Genomic DNA, 17,510 nt, shown 5'->3' with positions numbered 1-17,510 from the left:
ATGTCATATTGCTTTAGTTGATATGTAGCTTATTGGTTATGCCACTAAACAGCAGTATGTTCTTGAATTAGATGGATAAATCCCTATATAAGCATTTTATGATGATAACATCATCCTCATCAGACAGACTAATAACACCTGAGGAGAAATAGTAGACGATTCCATACATCATAGCGATTTTTAAGGACAGAGTGACCATTATATATTACTTCACTGCTAGAAAACAATAGCATTAGTATTGAATGTAGACTTAAAGTTGCCTCTGAAAAGTTTCCTGTGGTGCCGGCAGTAGTGGCAACCTCTACAAATATCCACCCTTAGAAGGCACAGCCTATAAACTTTGATGATGCTAGTCTAAGGGGGCTGCAGTGAACAGAATGGTTCTAGTAGTATACCATTTTCAGGGTCGCTCATTTTACAAGCCAGTAAGCTCCGCGCGCCCTATTCTGCTGTCTCTGGCTTTGCTTGTGAGCTGATGAGAAAGTATGAAACGAGCGAGGACAAATGGATATATATTGATTTGTGATCCATGTGAAGTGAAAGCTGGTTCTATTACTAAATTACCCCACAGTTTAGGCAGGAAGGGTTCTTTTTTTAGAGGGACCGGAATAAACCTGATGTGGTTCATTTAGTGTCCTCTGCTGCTCTCTAGGGGATTTTATGGAGAATTACTCAATTTGGAGCCTTGCTCTGTGTAGTTGGCATGCATCATTAGCTGCTGAGGGACTTCTTTTTTTCCCACCACAAATATCATGCTCATGAGTATGAGAATTCAACATAAGGGCAAAAGAAAAACATAAAATTGGAGGTGAACTGAATTTAATGGTTTAAAAGTCAGCGTTGTGCGCGTATTGCGTCCATGTGAACCGATGCTAAAACATCCAAAATGGCCTTCAGTACAAGAAAAAAAAAAGACCAAAGCAGGATTGTCTTGTAAAATTATGATTTATGTGTTTTCAAATAGAAGGTTTCTTGAGCCAAAAACAAGAAAAATGTCCTCTAAGATATGAACTTGGAGGAAATAAACTCCACTCTACACATCATATTGTGAGGAGGAAAGAATTATGGGAGATACATGAAAACATTTATTTGAGTTATGGGATTACTTTCTCTCTCTCTCTCTCTCTCTCTCTCTCTCTCTCTCTCTCTCACGCACACACACACACAGGCATACTGTGTGGCAGCACAACGCAGAGGAGTCGAGAGAATACTAATGAACGTCACTCTTGTTCCTGCACAAAAATCTTCAGATAAGACATTCAATTAATGACGTTAGCGAGCTGCATGAGATCTGCGCTGATATGAGTGTGACATGAAAATGACTATTCTGTCTTTGAGCCGTATGAAATGGGTCCCACGCAGGGAAGTTGGCTCACAGTGAGAAGGGGAGTCGAAGTAATCTATTACAAATAATAAATACGTGATTGGAAAAAAAAAGTCACTTAAAGGCATTTGATTAAAACTGTTTAATGGATTTCATATCTTTCTTGCCTCTGAAGTGATAATGGTGCAAATTAAAGCGAATAGCAATCAAATGATAGATTATAAATTGTGATTATTGTGTATTAAAGGCCTATTTTGTAGATTTTCTTTCTTTTTTTTAATTCTTAGACATCCTTACAGTAGATAAATATATAAATAATATCCCTACAGGGAGTCAGTGTTTGTAATCTTATCATACTTATGTAGTCTTTTAATATCTTAGATTCTTTCTCTGGGCTAAAACATTCCTTGAATATTCCACATGGGACTTAATATAGTGTGAATTTACAGTTCTTATTAGTTTTTATTTGGTTTACTACTCCCATATGCTTTTGGTATTTGTATAACGCGCCTGTAAATCAGGGGTTTGCATCATAAGGTGAATTTTCTGGCTTCAGTAGTAATGACTGGCACTAATTTTGGTATCTGACTTTGTTTTGCCCCCTGTGAGCAGCTCCACGCTGTAAGCAGCAGGACAAGGGGATCAGATGACAGGCAGAGCTTCTATGATTAGGGCTGCGGTGATGGAAGGAGGCTGCCACTGTGGAAGGTCACGGGGGCTTTTACGCGCAATGAGTTGCGCTTCCGGTTGACCGCGCACCGCGAGCTGCCTGTTTATTTTATTTGTAAGGTTGCTATCTGTTTTCTGAATCAGTGGCTTTGGCTGGAGTACTGGAAGAAGAAATGAAATATGTGCAGTTGAGCTCCAGGGAATGAGCGCGGCGCGTAAAACGTCTTGGAGTTGATATTCAGCATGGCTCTGGAGAGCGCGTCGCTCCTGAAGGCAGGGCTTGTGTTGTTGATGGCTGGTGAGTGTTTGTGGTAAATCATGAAGTCTTCGTGAGTCATTTAAAGTGTTTAGATATTGTATGTGGGGTCTTTTCTTTTCTTTTTTTTTTTACGTGCACACGTCTCAAATGTGTTGGGTTCAGTTGCTTGCTTTGTTGGTTTATTGTTTAATCTTATTGTTCCATTGAATTATCATGACTACACACTTGCACTTTTAAATTATAAGTGTTTTTCAGTCTGAGGCAAGTGCAGTGGTGGAGAAAGGTCACAGTTATTCCATTAAAAGTTAAAGTCCTGCAGTTTTTACTTGAGTAACAATACTTGAGTTTTATTTGCAAAATGTACTTAAAGTCAGCAGAACAATGGCCCCTGCATGTGCTAAACTATTAGGTCATTAGATTATTATTATTATTATTATTATTGATGCATAAATGTGTAAGTAGCATTTATAGTTGGTGGAAGTGAAGCTGATAATAACTAAATACTGTTGGATAGCAGTTAAATCTGCAAGAACACGTGCTATTTTATGATATTGCTTTGTATGCAAAATTTAAAATTTGCAAAGTGACTTGTAACTATATCTGTCAGATAAATGTTGCAGAGTGAAAATATAATATGAGACGATCGTGGCTGGTTTTGTGTGACAAACACATTCTTCCAGGGCTTTATCAGGTGCAACATCAGATGTAGCATTCAGCTGTACCACAGAAGCTGTAGGGGTGAGAAAGTTCAAAAGGTTATAAGGAAGGCAGATAAAAAATTATCTTAGGGCATGTAGAGAATCATATTGATGTTATCTATGCAGCAGTAAAATATTATGAATCTCTTGATAGGTCATACAAAGGTAAAACCTATTCTGATTATGTGTTTCATTGAGGACAACATGAGGGCTATGAAAGGTGATATTGTTGAAAAAGAACGTTTTTTTCTTACATAAGCGTGTTTTCAACACTCTCCTCCTCTATGGACTTTTTTGAAAATCTCCTATGCCTGAGCTTTACTTTCACTCCCAGATGAATGGGAGAATGTGAAAATTAGGTGCCCATGCTGAGCAGCACAGCAGCTGCCTTCACATGATTGACATCTGAGCTAAATGGATCATATCGTATTCATGAGCATCGATTTTTTTTATAAAAATCCATAAATATTGACTCCCGGGATGGAAGGCAGAATTCATGATTCCTGTTCGACTGATGGGTGTTTCCTAAACCCAAAAACAGGAAAAGAACTTGAAGGCTGTGAGTCAAAAAGGGCAGAGACGTCCAACTAGCAGCGATTTACTGTAGCATCTGTCGTGGTTTGCCTTGATTTTCCTGGAAAATGGAATTCAATGCCGAGTTAGCAGCCAAGTTGGACCAGCAAGTATGAAAGCTTGAATATCAGATTTGTCCATTAGCAGTTGCAGACAAACAGCAACACAAGTGAAACATAACATGCTCCAAACTGCTCAAGCTCATAAACAATTCATTTCCTCAGAGTTACCGTTTATTTATTCACTTTTCTCACGTGTTTGGTACTTTTTTTCCCTCACTTTAGACCTCAAGCATCTGTTTGAAAAAGCACACCACCAGCATGGCCTCAACTATTTTTTCCTTTTTGGTAGCGCTTCTCTCTTTCGAAACCACATCCAGTCTTCCTTTGAGTGTTTCAGAGGCTCGAGAGCCAGCTGAGACAGAGCAAACATAATGGGCACACAGTTGGCCCTTATCAGGCCGGCGCAGACCGAGCTCCATCGTGTTTCTCAATGGTAACAACAACCTGTTTGTTCCACGCGGGCCTTTTACGCCAGCTTAAGCTCTCCCTCTCCTACTGTACCGCTCACTGGTGTTACATTCAGCTCTGAGTCCTGCGGGACGGCCGTGGTCTGCCTCCACGTTTAGAGGCTGTTTACACACATCTCTGAAGTAAACAAATGGGATTGGGACTAAACTGCAAATTAAAATCTTTTCTTAGTGAAAGTAACAGCCTAATGGGGAAGAAATGGCCCAATAGGAATAACCATTGCCAGGATATGACCTTGTTTGTTGCACATGTTCCTAATTATCAAGAATTAAGCGCAGCAGATAACCTCTGCAGTGCTTTGTTAAATCTTTTGTAGATTGACAATGCCACAAAGTTTTGCTCGTCACTCTCTGGAATAGAAAGATCTCCCAGTTCCAGTCACCTCACCCAAACCCATGTTTTTTTTTGTCATTTTTACAACTTAATTAACATATTATTTTGTGTCTTTTGATTTCCAGCTCAAGTCCTGCCATCAGTGAGTGCCTGCAACAGGGGTGGCTACGAGAAAACGATCAACGATCTTTGCTTAGAGAAGTTCAAAGTCGACTTGAAAGGACTGGACCAAGGCCTGTGGTGCAGCTGGCCGGATACAACAGAGTGAGTTTACTGACTGTCCCTCTACTTGTACATTGCACACTAGCAAATGGTTGTGCAGTTAGATTTGGTAGAAAAAGCTCTGCTCTTTGGGGAAGCTCTTAAAGAATCTGCCCATGATACATAATTGAAATTGAAATAAATCTTAGTTAAATCAATAATACCAAAAACATGACATATAAGAAGAGGATGGCATGGTGGACGGAGCTGCAGCCGCAAACAACATGAATACAACTGGATGTTAGTGGTAGCCAAGCAGGTGATGGATTAGCCAGTGATTGTGAAGCATGAATGATTAATACAAGTACGACTTACGGGTTTTGCCTGATGTCATGCTGTGCAGATTCCCATTCAGACCATGTGAATATAGTGTCAAAGAGCCCAATCTTGAGCTTATTTTAGTACTTCTGGGGTCATTGTGTCAATTTTCTCCACTTTTAATCTTGGTTTTTATTGTGGAAAGACTGTAAAAAACTGAAGATGTATAGCTTTTCCGGTGCGCTGACAGACTGGTATCTTTGTGAGCTGCATCAGATGCATACATGTGATAACTGTCTGCATACACAGCACTAAGTCATCCTCCAACAGACTGGAAAACATTTATATCAATGTCACATTTTTGTTGTTTTCTCTGAGCCTCCTTCTATCAAGTTTAAGAACATACTGTATCAGTTCTTTTGTCCCCCCCCCCCCCCCCCCCCCTGTAACTGTATGTCTTGGACACTGTGTTGTGTGTGTGTGTGTGTGTGTGTGTGTGTATAAGACAGAGCAGTGCTCGGTGGCAGTCAGAGGATGAGTCAGACAGGAGGGTGAAAGCAACTGGGAGGCCCACATGAGAAGCTACTGTCATAACTGTGTGATTTCCCTTCTGGCTCCCTGTCCTCAACACACTCTTTCGATCCAGCACATAATTGGTGGTGGCAATCTGTGCGTAAGTGTGTGTGTGTGTGTGTGTGTGTGTAGATGTAACTCATCATAAAAAAGTTTGCACAGGCACGTAGAGAGTTTGCAGTTGCGTCACAAAACTCATAGTAACAATGTTTGACGCCATCGTCAAGGTCCACTGGAGAGCTGGCTGTGCAGCAGATAAATAAGTAACAACCATGCAGGGTTGAAAATTAGAAACACACAAATAAAGTCTGTGTTTGAGTGCAGACTAATTCTGTAGCACTGAAAATGAATGTCTGATATTGCAATTGCTTCAAAACAGAAGGCATGATTGACACGATGGGTTTAAATCAGACTGGGTAACTTTTCGAAGATGAAATAAAACTTCATGCTCTTATAAATAAAACATTGAATTCATAACCAATGAATCTCAATTCTCAGGGGTTTTGCTGCTTTTCTACAGCCTTACTTGGTCTGGTAAGACCAGTACCGGATGGTGGCTAACTTTAGCTAAATTAAATGTGCCATTATCCTGTAATTGCAACTCGTGGCCACAGTGGCAGCTGTTCAGCAAATGAACATTTTAATGGCCCATTTTAAATTTTGTCTTTGGCTGTTAGCCCAAGCAGCAACTACCACAGCTTGAGGCTGAAGCCATTGTGGAAGTATCTTAAAGTGCAATACCATCTGGAACGCTAAAAACCATCCAATGCAAAGGAGACTGGATGATACCTTCATTGAGAGTATTATTATCATAAATACCTCTCACACTTATAATGTTTCCATTTGCCAGCAGTCAAATTATCCAGTAGATATGTATAAACAGCCAATTTGTCATTCAGGTGAGATCCAACCATAACAAACACAGTGATAAATATAGAAAGGGCATTTCTAGGTATCAGTATATGCTATCCAGCAGCAGTAATCAGTTCCAAGTCCTTTGGAGTCCAAACCACACTGTCTGCCAAGTAAAAGAGAAAAGAACAAACATTTGTAAAACTGGAATTGTTTGTCCTTGAAAATGAAACTAAAGTCTTCCACAGGCATGAATTTAGGACATCCACTGAATATATCCATTTTGTTTATTTACAGGCATATATATAACTGAGATGATACTACAATATGTAATGATGTCCAACTATGCATTGAAAATACAGGTTTATGGTCCATTTAGTTACTTTTGGCTTTATTTTGAACTTTATTTAAACTGAATATACCGCATACAGCAGCATCTCGGCCACAGTCATCTATGGAGGAGTCTGAGTCTTCTTCCAACAAATTTTTAGTCTCTTCTCTCAGAGACTCTGATACCCTCTGTACGCTGTAGTGATTTTGCTGATCATGTACTTTTTTCTCCGGGAGAAAATAAACAGTCCCAGTGGGTTGGCCTTAAAGTTGACAGAGGAAAAAGTCTTAGACAGGAGATATCGCTAACAGTTTTTTGTGGTTGTGTTCAGCCATGATCGGAGAGTTTTATTCTTTATCCGGTCTCCAGTGACCTTTTTTTTTCTATCTGCCTACACTGTCTTCCCAACGCTGTTAATTGAGATTGTGTGTACAGTATGTGCATGTTGCAGTGTTTGCATCTTCGCTCCAAACCGATTTTCTCCCTTTAGACTTGCTTGTTAGTTTTAAAACTTAAGAAACACATAAAAAAACAGAAATTCAAACACTGTATTTGCTAAGAGCTATAAAACACTCCAGTCTCTCTTGACTCTTGGGTTATCTAGAGACCAAAACACTTTCACTGAGTGGTAGTTCAACACACATATATGCATTAGCATCCTTGTGAGAACCTCCTAATCCACAACCCTGATTAGGAAACAATCCTAATCTCATTCATAACTGCAAGCATAAATATGAATCTTAAACTAGTAATAGCCCTTACCTCTAAACCTAATCCTGATCCCTGGTCTTACAGCTGCAATACCAGCTCCTGAGAGAGCTGCTGGCGATGATAATTGGCTCTCAGAAGCATTTAAATGCAGGGAAAACCCACAAGCACTTTGTAATACAAGAACACACACAAAGTCAAACAAACCACTACATACCAATCATATCATTCATGCTTTTATTCAAGGTGATTTCGAGTCAATGGGCAATTAGGGCGACATAATGCTTTGCATACTTGTGACCGCCCCTCTTCCATGGGAAAATCTTTAATAATAATAAAGTTCTGTTACATTTGCATTAATCATAACTGTATTACATTTTATACATTCTTTATGTTATGAGGTATTCAATCATCTTTATTAGGGTTTGGAAAATCTGAGTTCTGCCTCTTGATGTCATGTTGCAACAGTCATTGGAGGAATGTGTTAATATAGAATTGGAGAAAGTGTTTTTGACCAGCTGTCGCAATAAAAAAAAGGAAAAAGATGCACTAAAGTACAATGCGCACATCAGAAATAGCCTTTCATGAAGAGTGTTAAAGTTGGGTGAACTTTTTATTTAAGGGCTCTCTGACCATTTGGCCACTCGGCCTCCAGCTATGCAGTTAAACAGAGTGGCCATCCGGAACACACTCTCTCCTGGTATGGTGCAATGCTGTACCGAGGGCGCTACCCTGTTGGAATGCATCTCCATTTCTCCTGCCCTCTACCACCTAGCAGTTATATTTAGCTGTGTTAAGCCCACTGGTAATCCTAGACACTCCTTTGCCTTTTTTTCCCCCTACCAATAGGAATCCCTGCTCTGGTAGCTCCCAGAAAGTACGCTTCAAAGGCACCATGAGGGACAATTTGAAGAGTGTATATCTAAAATTCTAAAAAAGGAAGAGATTATTTCAAGTTCACCATGGGAAATGCAGGCTCTAACAGTCATTATTTACGAAATTTCAGTATGGGGAAACATATATCAATACTCTGCCACTAGATCTTTGTCTTTGCACTTCCTTTTCCTCTTCTCACCTTTGAGTTATATCAAAATTTTCAATCATTCATGTAGATTTGACTGTGTTTTGTCGCCCTCTGCAGGATCTATGAGGGCCTAACAAACTGCACCTTCCAGGAGGCCATGAAGATGGACTGCTTCTGGCCTAATCAGATAGTGGACCGCTTCTTCATGCAAATTCACCAGACATACTTCCACGACTGTCCTCTGACCGGCCGGCTCCTCCATGACCCACCAATCAGCATCCTCGCCCCGTTCATTGCAGTGCCAGTATTGGTCACCCTGCTCATGACTGCTCTAGTGGTGTGGAGGAGTAAGCGCACAAAGGGAGTGCTGTAATGGGGGATTGCTTCGGCTCTGGATGTGGGTTCAAGGCTTGGAGATAGACTCATGACAAGCAGAGACTCCAAGAGTGTGTACAGATTTTTGGGTGATTTTCACATGATGTGTTGAGTTGTATGCACTTATACTTATGCTTATATTGTATTTTGAAATTATATAATCCTGAAGAGTGTATGAAAGATATAGCATGTTTGATTGCAGCTGAAATAAATCTCTTTCTTTGTTATAAAAATAGGACTTCTATGCACTCATTTTTTGAGATACCATCATCATTATGAGACGATGTCAAAGTTTGGCAGGGGAAAGTAATAAAGTTCTTTGAGATTCAGGGGATTTGGAGGCCGTGCATGTTAATTACCATCTGTTCTCGTGGCCCTAAACAATCTGTGAAGACATAAATTACTGCGGAGAGGAGGACACTCAGGGAGACGCACCTTTGACTTGGATGAATGATTGTTGTAAATTTGGAGGAGAGCTAAAGAAAGAGAAGAAAACAGGAAAACTGGGGAGAAGCAGGGGTTTTGGAGGATCTCTCATCCTGTCAGAGTCAAAATCATTTGTACTCAAAAAGACACAGACAACACTTCACAATACATTTACCTGTAGCAGAAGCCAAATGCAACCCAAATTACATTATTATCCAACATAATGACAAACATATCTAACATTTTTGTTTTTTCATCCGTTTTCTCTAAAATATCAACTCGTGGCAAAGTGTATAGCAACAATTTAGCAACTGAATTATGTTCAAATACTCCAAATTTGCCTTTAATGATTCCATCAAAATCAAAAATGAAAATAACTTTTGACACATGAGGCTCAAGTTGCACTTCAGTTGGACTCTTATCCATCACTGAATGACAGGGCTTCATCTAGTGTTCATTTAGCAGTTAATTTAGCAAGTTTAAGCAGGTTCTTATTGAATCATTTTACCTTTTTAGGTCTTGAAGAACATGTGTCACAACTGGCAGCCATACAACTGGACACAGGGGGTTGCAAGTAGACATTGGTTTGTTTTTATCAAGCCCCAAGAGACTGGTAAACAGTGGCGTCCAAGGTGCAGCCAGTCAGAATGATCAAGGTTTGCACGCCAGCCAGTAGAAATACTTCATAACCACTGAGACTTCTGTGTCGGGAGAAGACACCTGCATGGCAGACAGCAACCTGAGATGGAAGACAGAGGAGAAGAAGAAATGAGGAAGTGCTTTATTAATGAGTAAATGGATGTTTGGAGGTGAATCTAAATCGAGACAAAGGTTAAATCACTTTCTTGAAATATCTGCATAAATGATCCATGATTATTTCCCCTGTAACTGTCTTTCAGCACAATGAAAACTGCATTCAAGAACAAATAAGACAAAACACAGGTCAGAGACAGGGAGCAGAACTGTGTGTAAATTTTACCAAACTGTAATAGTAATTAAATACAATGTCATACTGTTTTTTTATCCATGTAAAAGTTATGGCTCAGCACTTCCACTCCATATATTTTGCTTGCTGGGCTATTCTGTCCTGTCAGTAGCAGGGGAATTAATGGTGGCTATATTATCAAAGCAGTAAAAGCCTTCAACAGTTAAGCTTAGTCAAGCAATGTTTGGCTTTTCTGATTAATGCCCAAGACTGTGACAGTATTCAAAGACGAATTTCAGCAGTTTTTGATGATGATAAATGAATTCAGGGGGAGATTAGGAGATCAACGCGCGGCGCCAGGCGAGTGGAGGTGAGAGCTCAAGGCCAGAAGTTAACGATTAGGCTGGCGGATGAGTTTGTAGGTTAATATCTCACTTGTTCCTGATGTCGTTAGAGAGACGTTCAGCCTCAACAGGGTCCTTTTGTTTTAGTTTCTGGTAGCTGGTGAAGGTCTCCACCATGCCAATGTATCCATTCAGTGGCAGGGGTCTGCTAATCCGCAGACAGTCATTCCTGGACACCAAAAAACACAGTTAAATCATCTAATAATGTTAGTTAGAGATCTATAAGCATACTAGATGTAAACTGATATGTGCATGTCATTAAATGTTAAAGAAGTTGGAGAAATTTGGGCTGGATGATCAATTAAACACTCGCGTTTGATACTTGACCCCCAACAACACAATCTTCTGCTTTTGAGTGATGCAGCTACTCTCTGCGGATAAAAATGGACACCAGTCAGACGTCACACTCACCATTCTTTGCCCGGGTACGAGCAGGAGTCAAACATGTCTGAGTAGATCTTCCCAGAGCTTGATGCCAGATAAGGATCTCGGAAAGGAAGGAGGGCAGCATAAAACTAATCAGAAAGAAAGGAGGAACAATTTAAATCTAAGCTCATGCATAACATGTTTTTTGGCACATTCAACATTCATGTTTAGAAGAAATCGATTGAATAACCGGTTTTAGCTCAGCCTAAGTTCTTAGTTTCGCTGTGTAAACTGTATCTACAGTTGATATTTTAATGTCATCACCCAACTTTATAAATACACTGCCCAAGAGTTAAAAAATTACCCAAACTATCTCTTTTCTCAGATGACCTGTTCTAGGCCCCTGATAACTTTATATAATTAACAAGACAGCAACATGTTTACAAGACATTTAAAATATTAAATTATATTTTCTGTCTATTAGAAATTAGGGTTTCAAATATGGGATGGAACCTCTTTACAGATGTCATTTAGCTTGTTGGAGACATCCCTGTACTCCAGCTCCATGTCCATGGTGTAGCTCAGGAGGGCCAGGCAGCCTCCAGGCCTCAGCACCCTGTCAGCCTCCTGCAGGAACCGTTGGCGGTCGAACCAGTGGGCCGCCGTCATGGCTGTCACAAGGTCCACCTCACCAGAAGCAAACGGTAGCTCTTCTGCTGGACATTGCCTGGGGTTGAGGTGGTTGAAACAGTGAAGCAGAAAATAGCAACAAACATTTTGGGTTGATGCTGTTGGTATACACTCTGTACAGTATTTGTGTGTAGATAAATGAAGGTAATCTCTTATACAAAATCATATTGATGTCAAAAAAGGAGGCCTGGACATGATCCCCGCACATACTAAGATTATGAACTATAAAATTCCTTCTCCCACACCTTCACCTCACCTGTATGAGACATTCGGTGGATTGCTATTAGCCAGTGCCATCTCCAGCTGGGCGCCGCTAATGTCTGTTCCAACCACCTTAGTGAAGTAAGGAGCCAATAGGACGGTCCCTTGCCCCGAACCACAGCCCACATCCACTGCAAGGTTGAATTGTTTTGATGTCTAAAGGGAATAAATCATTACTATGAACGTGTTTGTTGCTTCTGAACCTGAAAAATATTGATTTGGCAGCACAGTGGATAAAGCATTACAGCAGAGCTCTGATTCCTGCTAAAAACAGGTCAAAACTCCATATTAAACTCTGAATTTTAAAGGACCAGTGTGTAAGATTTTGTGGCATCTAGTGGTGAAGTTGCAGATTGCAACCAAATGAATGCAACTCACCCTCACCCTCCCCTTCCAAGTGCGTAGGAGAACCTACAGTTACCGCAAAACTCAGTGGAAGAAGCCTGCCCCCTGTGTAGATATAGAGGGCTCATTCTAAGGTAACAACAACACAACAATTCTTATTTTCAGGTTATTATACACTAATTAAAACATAATTATGAATATTATATTCCATTTCTTCCAAGTCCATTCTGCTAGATGCCACTAAATTCTACACACTGCACCTTTAAGATAAAGGTCTACTCTAAATGACACATATGCTACATGGTGAAACTGCAACATTAAAAGGAGAGAGGAGAGCTGCACCTTCTCTTCAATCATAAAAAGATGAAGATACAGGGATAAAAAGAATATTAGAATATCCTTATTAAGTAGGTGTGCTGATACCTATCTGGAATATGACTTACTTAGTCTTAGTGTTAGCAGGTTACATAAAACAGCACAAAAACAGCTCAGCATGTTACATTCTGTTGATATTCTTCAACATGCATACTTACCTTTTTCTCCACGTAGCTCATAATCTTGCTGATTAATTCTTGGGGTGCCACTCTGTACCGCAAGTAAGCAGCTGCATGCTCTTTACCCTCAAAGAGCCGTACAGCCATGTTTCTGTGCTTTTCAAACTGTTTAAACTGAATACTATGACTCTGAGTCATAACACTGTGTGACACTGTGTGTCCCAACAAGTTATGCAATAACTGCCAGAACTAAAAATGTCCTGCCCTCCTGCACTGCTGCCAAAAAAAACCATTGATTTAAATCAAAGGCGAAAAAATCTCCCTCTGATAATGTGTTTGCACATTCAGTTTGTCTAAGATTTAAGCACTTTACCTTAATGTTTCCTTTTTTTTCTTGGCCAAACTTTATAAGTAGTTAACCATGTCACATGCATGCACACATGCTGCCTTGGAGGTTACCCCGTTCCTAGGATGTGAACATATATAATATATACAATAAACAGCCACTACAAAGCTGAGGTTTTAATGGGTGGCAAATCTCTGGTTGAGAGTATAAGATCATCTATTTAATATAAATTAATGACACAAACACACAATATCATGAGAAAAACATTTAAAAAAAAAACATGTTCACTAAGTCTGCAGTGGGGCAACTTTCCCAATATTACCACAATAAATGCTGTATAATCTGCTTTTCCAAAATCTAGATTTTTGCACTTGCACTTGCTCACCAAAAGCAGCAGATGGCAGTAAATGTACACACATGATGCTTGGCAGGAAAGGGGAAACTGAAAGTGGACGCGCTTGGAAATGTTTCTTGTTAGTTGGTTGTTATTCCTCACCAATAATATTTGCACAGAGTGAGATTACCAGTCCATTCTGTTGCTCTTTTTCAGGAAATATGGTTTCTTTGGCATACTGGAATATGACGCATGGACTAAATTATCATATGAGTGTCTCAAGAAAAGAAATGTGTGGCTACAGTATACGCATATGTGGTTAAACAAATGTACCACACTGCAGATTCTTGTAAATCTGGACAGCTTGCTGTTTTTTATTTGAAATTTGGTATTGATAAAATAATAACACCTGTTTTTTTGACAAAGTAAATAAACCTCACATTTAGTTCTAAATATATTTTAAAATCATTTAAGTTGGAATTCTCTAAAGTAGTCTTGAATCGAGGCAGCCAGTCTTGGGCGCTGTATTTTCTGCCTAATCAACAAGCATTGATCCTTCCCATTCACCTAATCAATATCCATTGTCAGATATGGTTTGCAGTAGGGATTGTGTTAACAAAGGGGGGGAGCGGGGGGTGCACGGTGTCCTCAGACGGCACAGGAGCCCCAACCTTTAACCACACCATGTTGCTATGTGCAGCCATGCCTTGTGTCGTCCAATCAATCAGCTTTGATCAAACCTGTCAGCAGCACTCAAGTCACACCACTGTCCACTGCTGTGTGTGTGTGTATGTGTGTGTGTGTGTGTGTGTATATGTGTGCATAGTTCAAGCTTGATGAACACGCTTTGGAGGACGTTGTTGTCACCCACATACATGTGTCTACCCAGACATAACCAATTTATCACCAGGTCTTTATCACTAAGTCTTATTACAGTGTCCTCACACATTTCCACACACACGCACACACACTCAGAAGCCATTAAAAACACAAAGTCAATGGACTCAGACAAGCAGCCTCATGTACCCTATTGCTTTAATATCTGCAGGCATTCTCACCACAATAAAAAAGAGCTATGGGAGTGCTTCTATCGACTGTGACGAGCGGTGTTGCTAATACTGCACGGGGAATTCTCCAGAAAGGCAATCACACAGGTAATCCACTCTGGGAGTAGAAAATATTAGAAATGGGCCTATAGCGTATTTAAAATGCTTTTTTTTTTTTTTTTGTTATGAGGGAAGGTGCAGGGAAAAATCTTGATTTTACCCCGTAAAAACCAGTTTCCAAACTGGTTGCAGAAGAATTGAATGTAACTGAGTCAGGAATTGTGGAAAAATGGATAAAAGTCAATATAACATGTGATTTTGTGCACCAAGTGTATAGTACACATCTTAAAATATATATTTCAACCTAAAATAGGTACATGTCTGCAGTTGTAAATACCTGCACACCGATTTTCTTCTCTCTCCTGACAGTGTAAGCAGAGACACACGGGGTAGGGGGATGGATAGATGGGTATTGAGTATAAAATCCCACTTCCCTGCGGAAATCTCAGCAGGTAAAAGCAGATTGCAGCTGTTGGATGAAATCCATAAATTTAGGAAATAGTCCTCTTGCCACATTGAGAGCCATGCATTTTTTGGAATAGAGGAAAAATTGTGTCATGCCTTTTGAATAGGTTGGGGAAAAGAGACAGCCACTAAAATTGGGGTTCTGGTGCACAGTTGCACCAGTTGTTCTTAAGAAAAACCACCTGGTTACAACATAAGTGTTCATTTGTGGAAATTACAACCAAAATTGCAACCAAAATGTATAGTTTTTATGTAGATATAACAATAAAGTTAATGAATATATTATGCACACACTAACTTGGTTTGTTGCATAGCTTACAACCTGTTTGGATTGAGGAGTAAAAGAGGTCAATACGGAATATGTTCAACACATCTGACTTGACATTAAAATGCTGATGTAAACTCGGAAAATGTCATTGCACAAAAACATACCTCAAAAAACCATTTGTGCCAATGACATTCGACTTAATGACCACATAACTTAGGTTATTTTAAACTGTTTGGCATGAGTGCTATCAAATCTGAAATACACATATTTCTCCATGTATGCACATGAATAAAGGAAAGTCATACATTTACAAAGGACTGGCAGCCCTCTAAAACTTATTTGTGGAAGTTATGTTGCAGCTTGTGATGCTAGAGTGACTTCACTAGCTAGTTTGAATCTAGCTAGTTTCTGAGAACATAGGACTGACTTTACACACAAAAAGGTTTTAGCAATCACTGGTGCAACGCAGTCCTGTGGTTTTTCTCTTCACCAATAAGAAATCAACTCTCTCTCTCTGTCAGGCTTTCTTTGATGAGAAAGGAAAAGTAAAATCTTCCCTTGTCTTTTTATTGTGGCACTGTGCACCGTGCCAAACAGTGTTTGCAATTTCTGGAAGGATATGAAGATCTTAAATCCTTACCCATTAAAACTTCACTTGAGACACTCTGTTCTCCACAGCCAGTTGTAAAGTACAAATATCGAGGAGATGTGAGTGACTCTGAGGCTGCGTTTTTATAGCCGAGACGCTCATTCTGTAGTGCACTCGGAGGGCTAATCCCACTCTCCGAGGAGAGAGGTAGGTATTGGCTTTGATGATAGAAATGGATTAAACAGATTACATTAAAGGCCCGTCTAATTGAACCAATCTATCCTGATTCTGCCGCTGTAAGATAAATGATGAGAAGGCCAGATAGTATATATAGGTCGTGTGTTTGTGTGTCTGGCTCTGGGTTTTTCTGTGGACATTTACAGGCTCGCTTAGAAAATACAGCACTTTCTGCTTGTAGAGAGGGATCTTATACTGTCTCAAGAATAATCAATTTAATATTCAAAAAAAACTCCTACTTTTCTGTTCATGTCTGTGCTTCTGCTATTTATTTCTGGACTGGCCGTATTCCTTTCTGCCAAGATAAAATGAACACTTACCAATATATTTGGCCAGTATTATCCCTATTATTAAATAGCTAATATCAGCCTGCAAGTCGAGTTTGATTTCAGTATCTAGTTTTTCTTTTTTGGTGCATTCAGGTGCTTGTAACATAAAACCAATACTGGAAATGGCAACATTACTCCTCTATGTCCATGCTTCCAGGTTAGACTTCCTCCAAATTATAGCTTGTCAATGCTTTTTAACAGCTAACTTTCAAATCCTCCATGTCAAAGCTTCAATGAGGGACTGATTTCAAAACAATCCCTGCAAGAAACTACAAAATGTAACTTAAAAAAAAAAAAAGTAAAACGTAAAAAAAAGTAAAGGAGAGGAAATATCCACGGTGATGTATTGGCTGTCTTAATCAAGTTTTATGTCTTTGCACGTTGGTTTTCGTGATTCAAGTGGATCATATAGTATGCTTTGGACAATTCTTAGTGGTAATGTGAATTTATGGTTAATGGGCTGAAATGTGCAAAACCACCACACCCTTAAAGTGCTGCTAATGCACTGGATGAATTTTATTAGTCTGCGATTTTTAGTGTTTCATGATGGTCTAAATACTGTGAATTTTTTGAGAAAAAAAAAGATAAAATACAATATATAGTCACTTGCTCTCCCTCACGCCTCACAGAGTGGTTGTTCAAACAAATCAAATTCTGAAAGCTTATGTAAGACAGACCAGCACAAAAGAAGTCACTTCTGCACCAGCACATTCTGGCTCATCTGTCTTTCTCAATACAGAAGTGTATGCTTTGCTGTTTTCTTTATCTTTTGGATGGTTTCCTCTCTGTGTGTACCTGTCCTCTTAGGCAGGGTCATTATTGACGGTGTCCAGTTGAAGTGAGTGTGATAGGGTGACCTTTCCTTCCAACCTTGTTATCAATGTGAACTCATTAAGCAGGACTGTTTAATTAGCAGTGGAATGGCAATCAAGGAGGAGTCGGGGACCTCTGTGGCCATAGACACGGATCAATGGTCTTCAGGGAGCCTTTGCATTCAGCAACAGGGGACTTCTACACATGTGTGCATGCAATATGCTGATGTGTACATACATACACATGCAAATGTGCTATTTTTACTTAGGTCTTAACAGCACATTTTGCATTTGGTCCAAATTTTATTATGATTTGACAGAAATTGTTTTTTCAAACAAATACAT

The 17,510-nt window shown here is 39.6% G+C and overlaps 2 protein-coding genes across 2 annotated transcripts; one reads left to right on the top strand and one right to left on the bottom strand.

The window, feature by feature from the left end:
- The first annotated feature begins 2,000 nt into the window (after positions 1-2,000).
- Positions 2,001-9,001, top strand: LOC137177129 (receptor activity-modifying protein 1-like). Its single transcript, XM_067583251.1, has 3 exons — positions 2,001-2,291; positions 4,512-4,650; positions 8,511-9,001. Exons 1-3 carry the CDS (start codon positions 2,237-2,239, stop codon positions 8,764-8,766), a joined length of 450 nt encoding a protein of 149 aa, XP_067439352.1. The 5' UTR covers positions 2,001-2,236; the 3' UTR covers positions 8,767-9,001.
- si:ch211-93g23.2 (uncharacterized protein LOC100005086 homolog) lies at positions 7,593-12,903 on the bottom strand. Its single transcript, XM_067583250.1, has 6 exons — positions 12,719-12,903; positions 11,836-11,996; positions 11,403-11,616; positions 10,935-11,038; positions 10,555-10,692; positions 7,593-9,933 (listed from the first exon to the last, which is right to left on the bottom strand). Exons 1-6 carry the CDS (start codon positions 12,875-12,877, stop codon positions 9,846-9,848), a joined length of 864 nt encoding a protein of 287 aa, XP_067439351.1. The 5' UTR covers positions 12,878-12,903; the 3' UTR covers positions 7,593-9,845.
- Positions 12,904-17,510: the final 4,607 nt, after the last annotated feature.

This window comes from Thunnus thynnus, chromosome 24 (assembly GCF_963924715.1).
Source record: "Thunnus thynnus chromosome 24, fThuThy2.1, whole genome shotgun sequence".
In the NCBI taxonomy this organism is placed as follows: Eukaryota; Metazoa; Chordata; class Actinopteri; order Scombriformes; family Scombridae; genus Thunnus; species Thunnus thynnus.
This window is presented reverse-complemented; position numbering and strand designations above follow the sequence as displayed.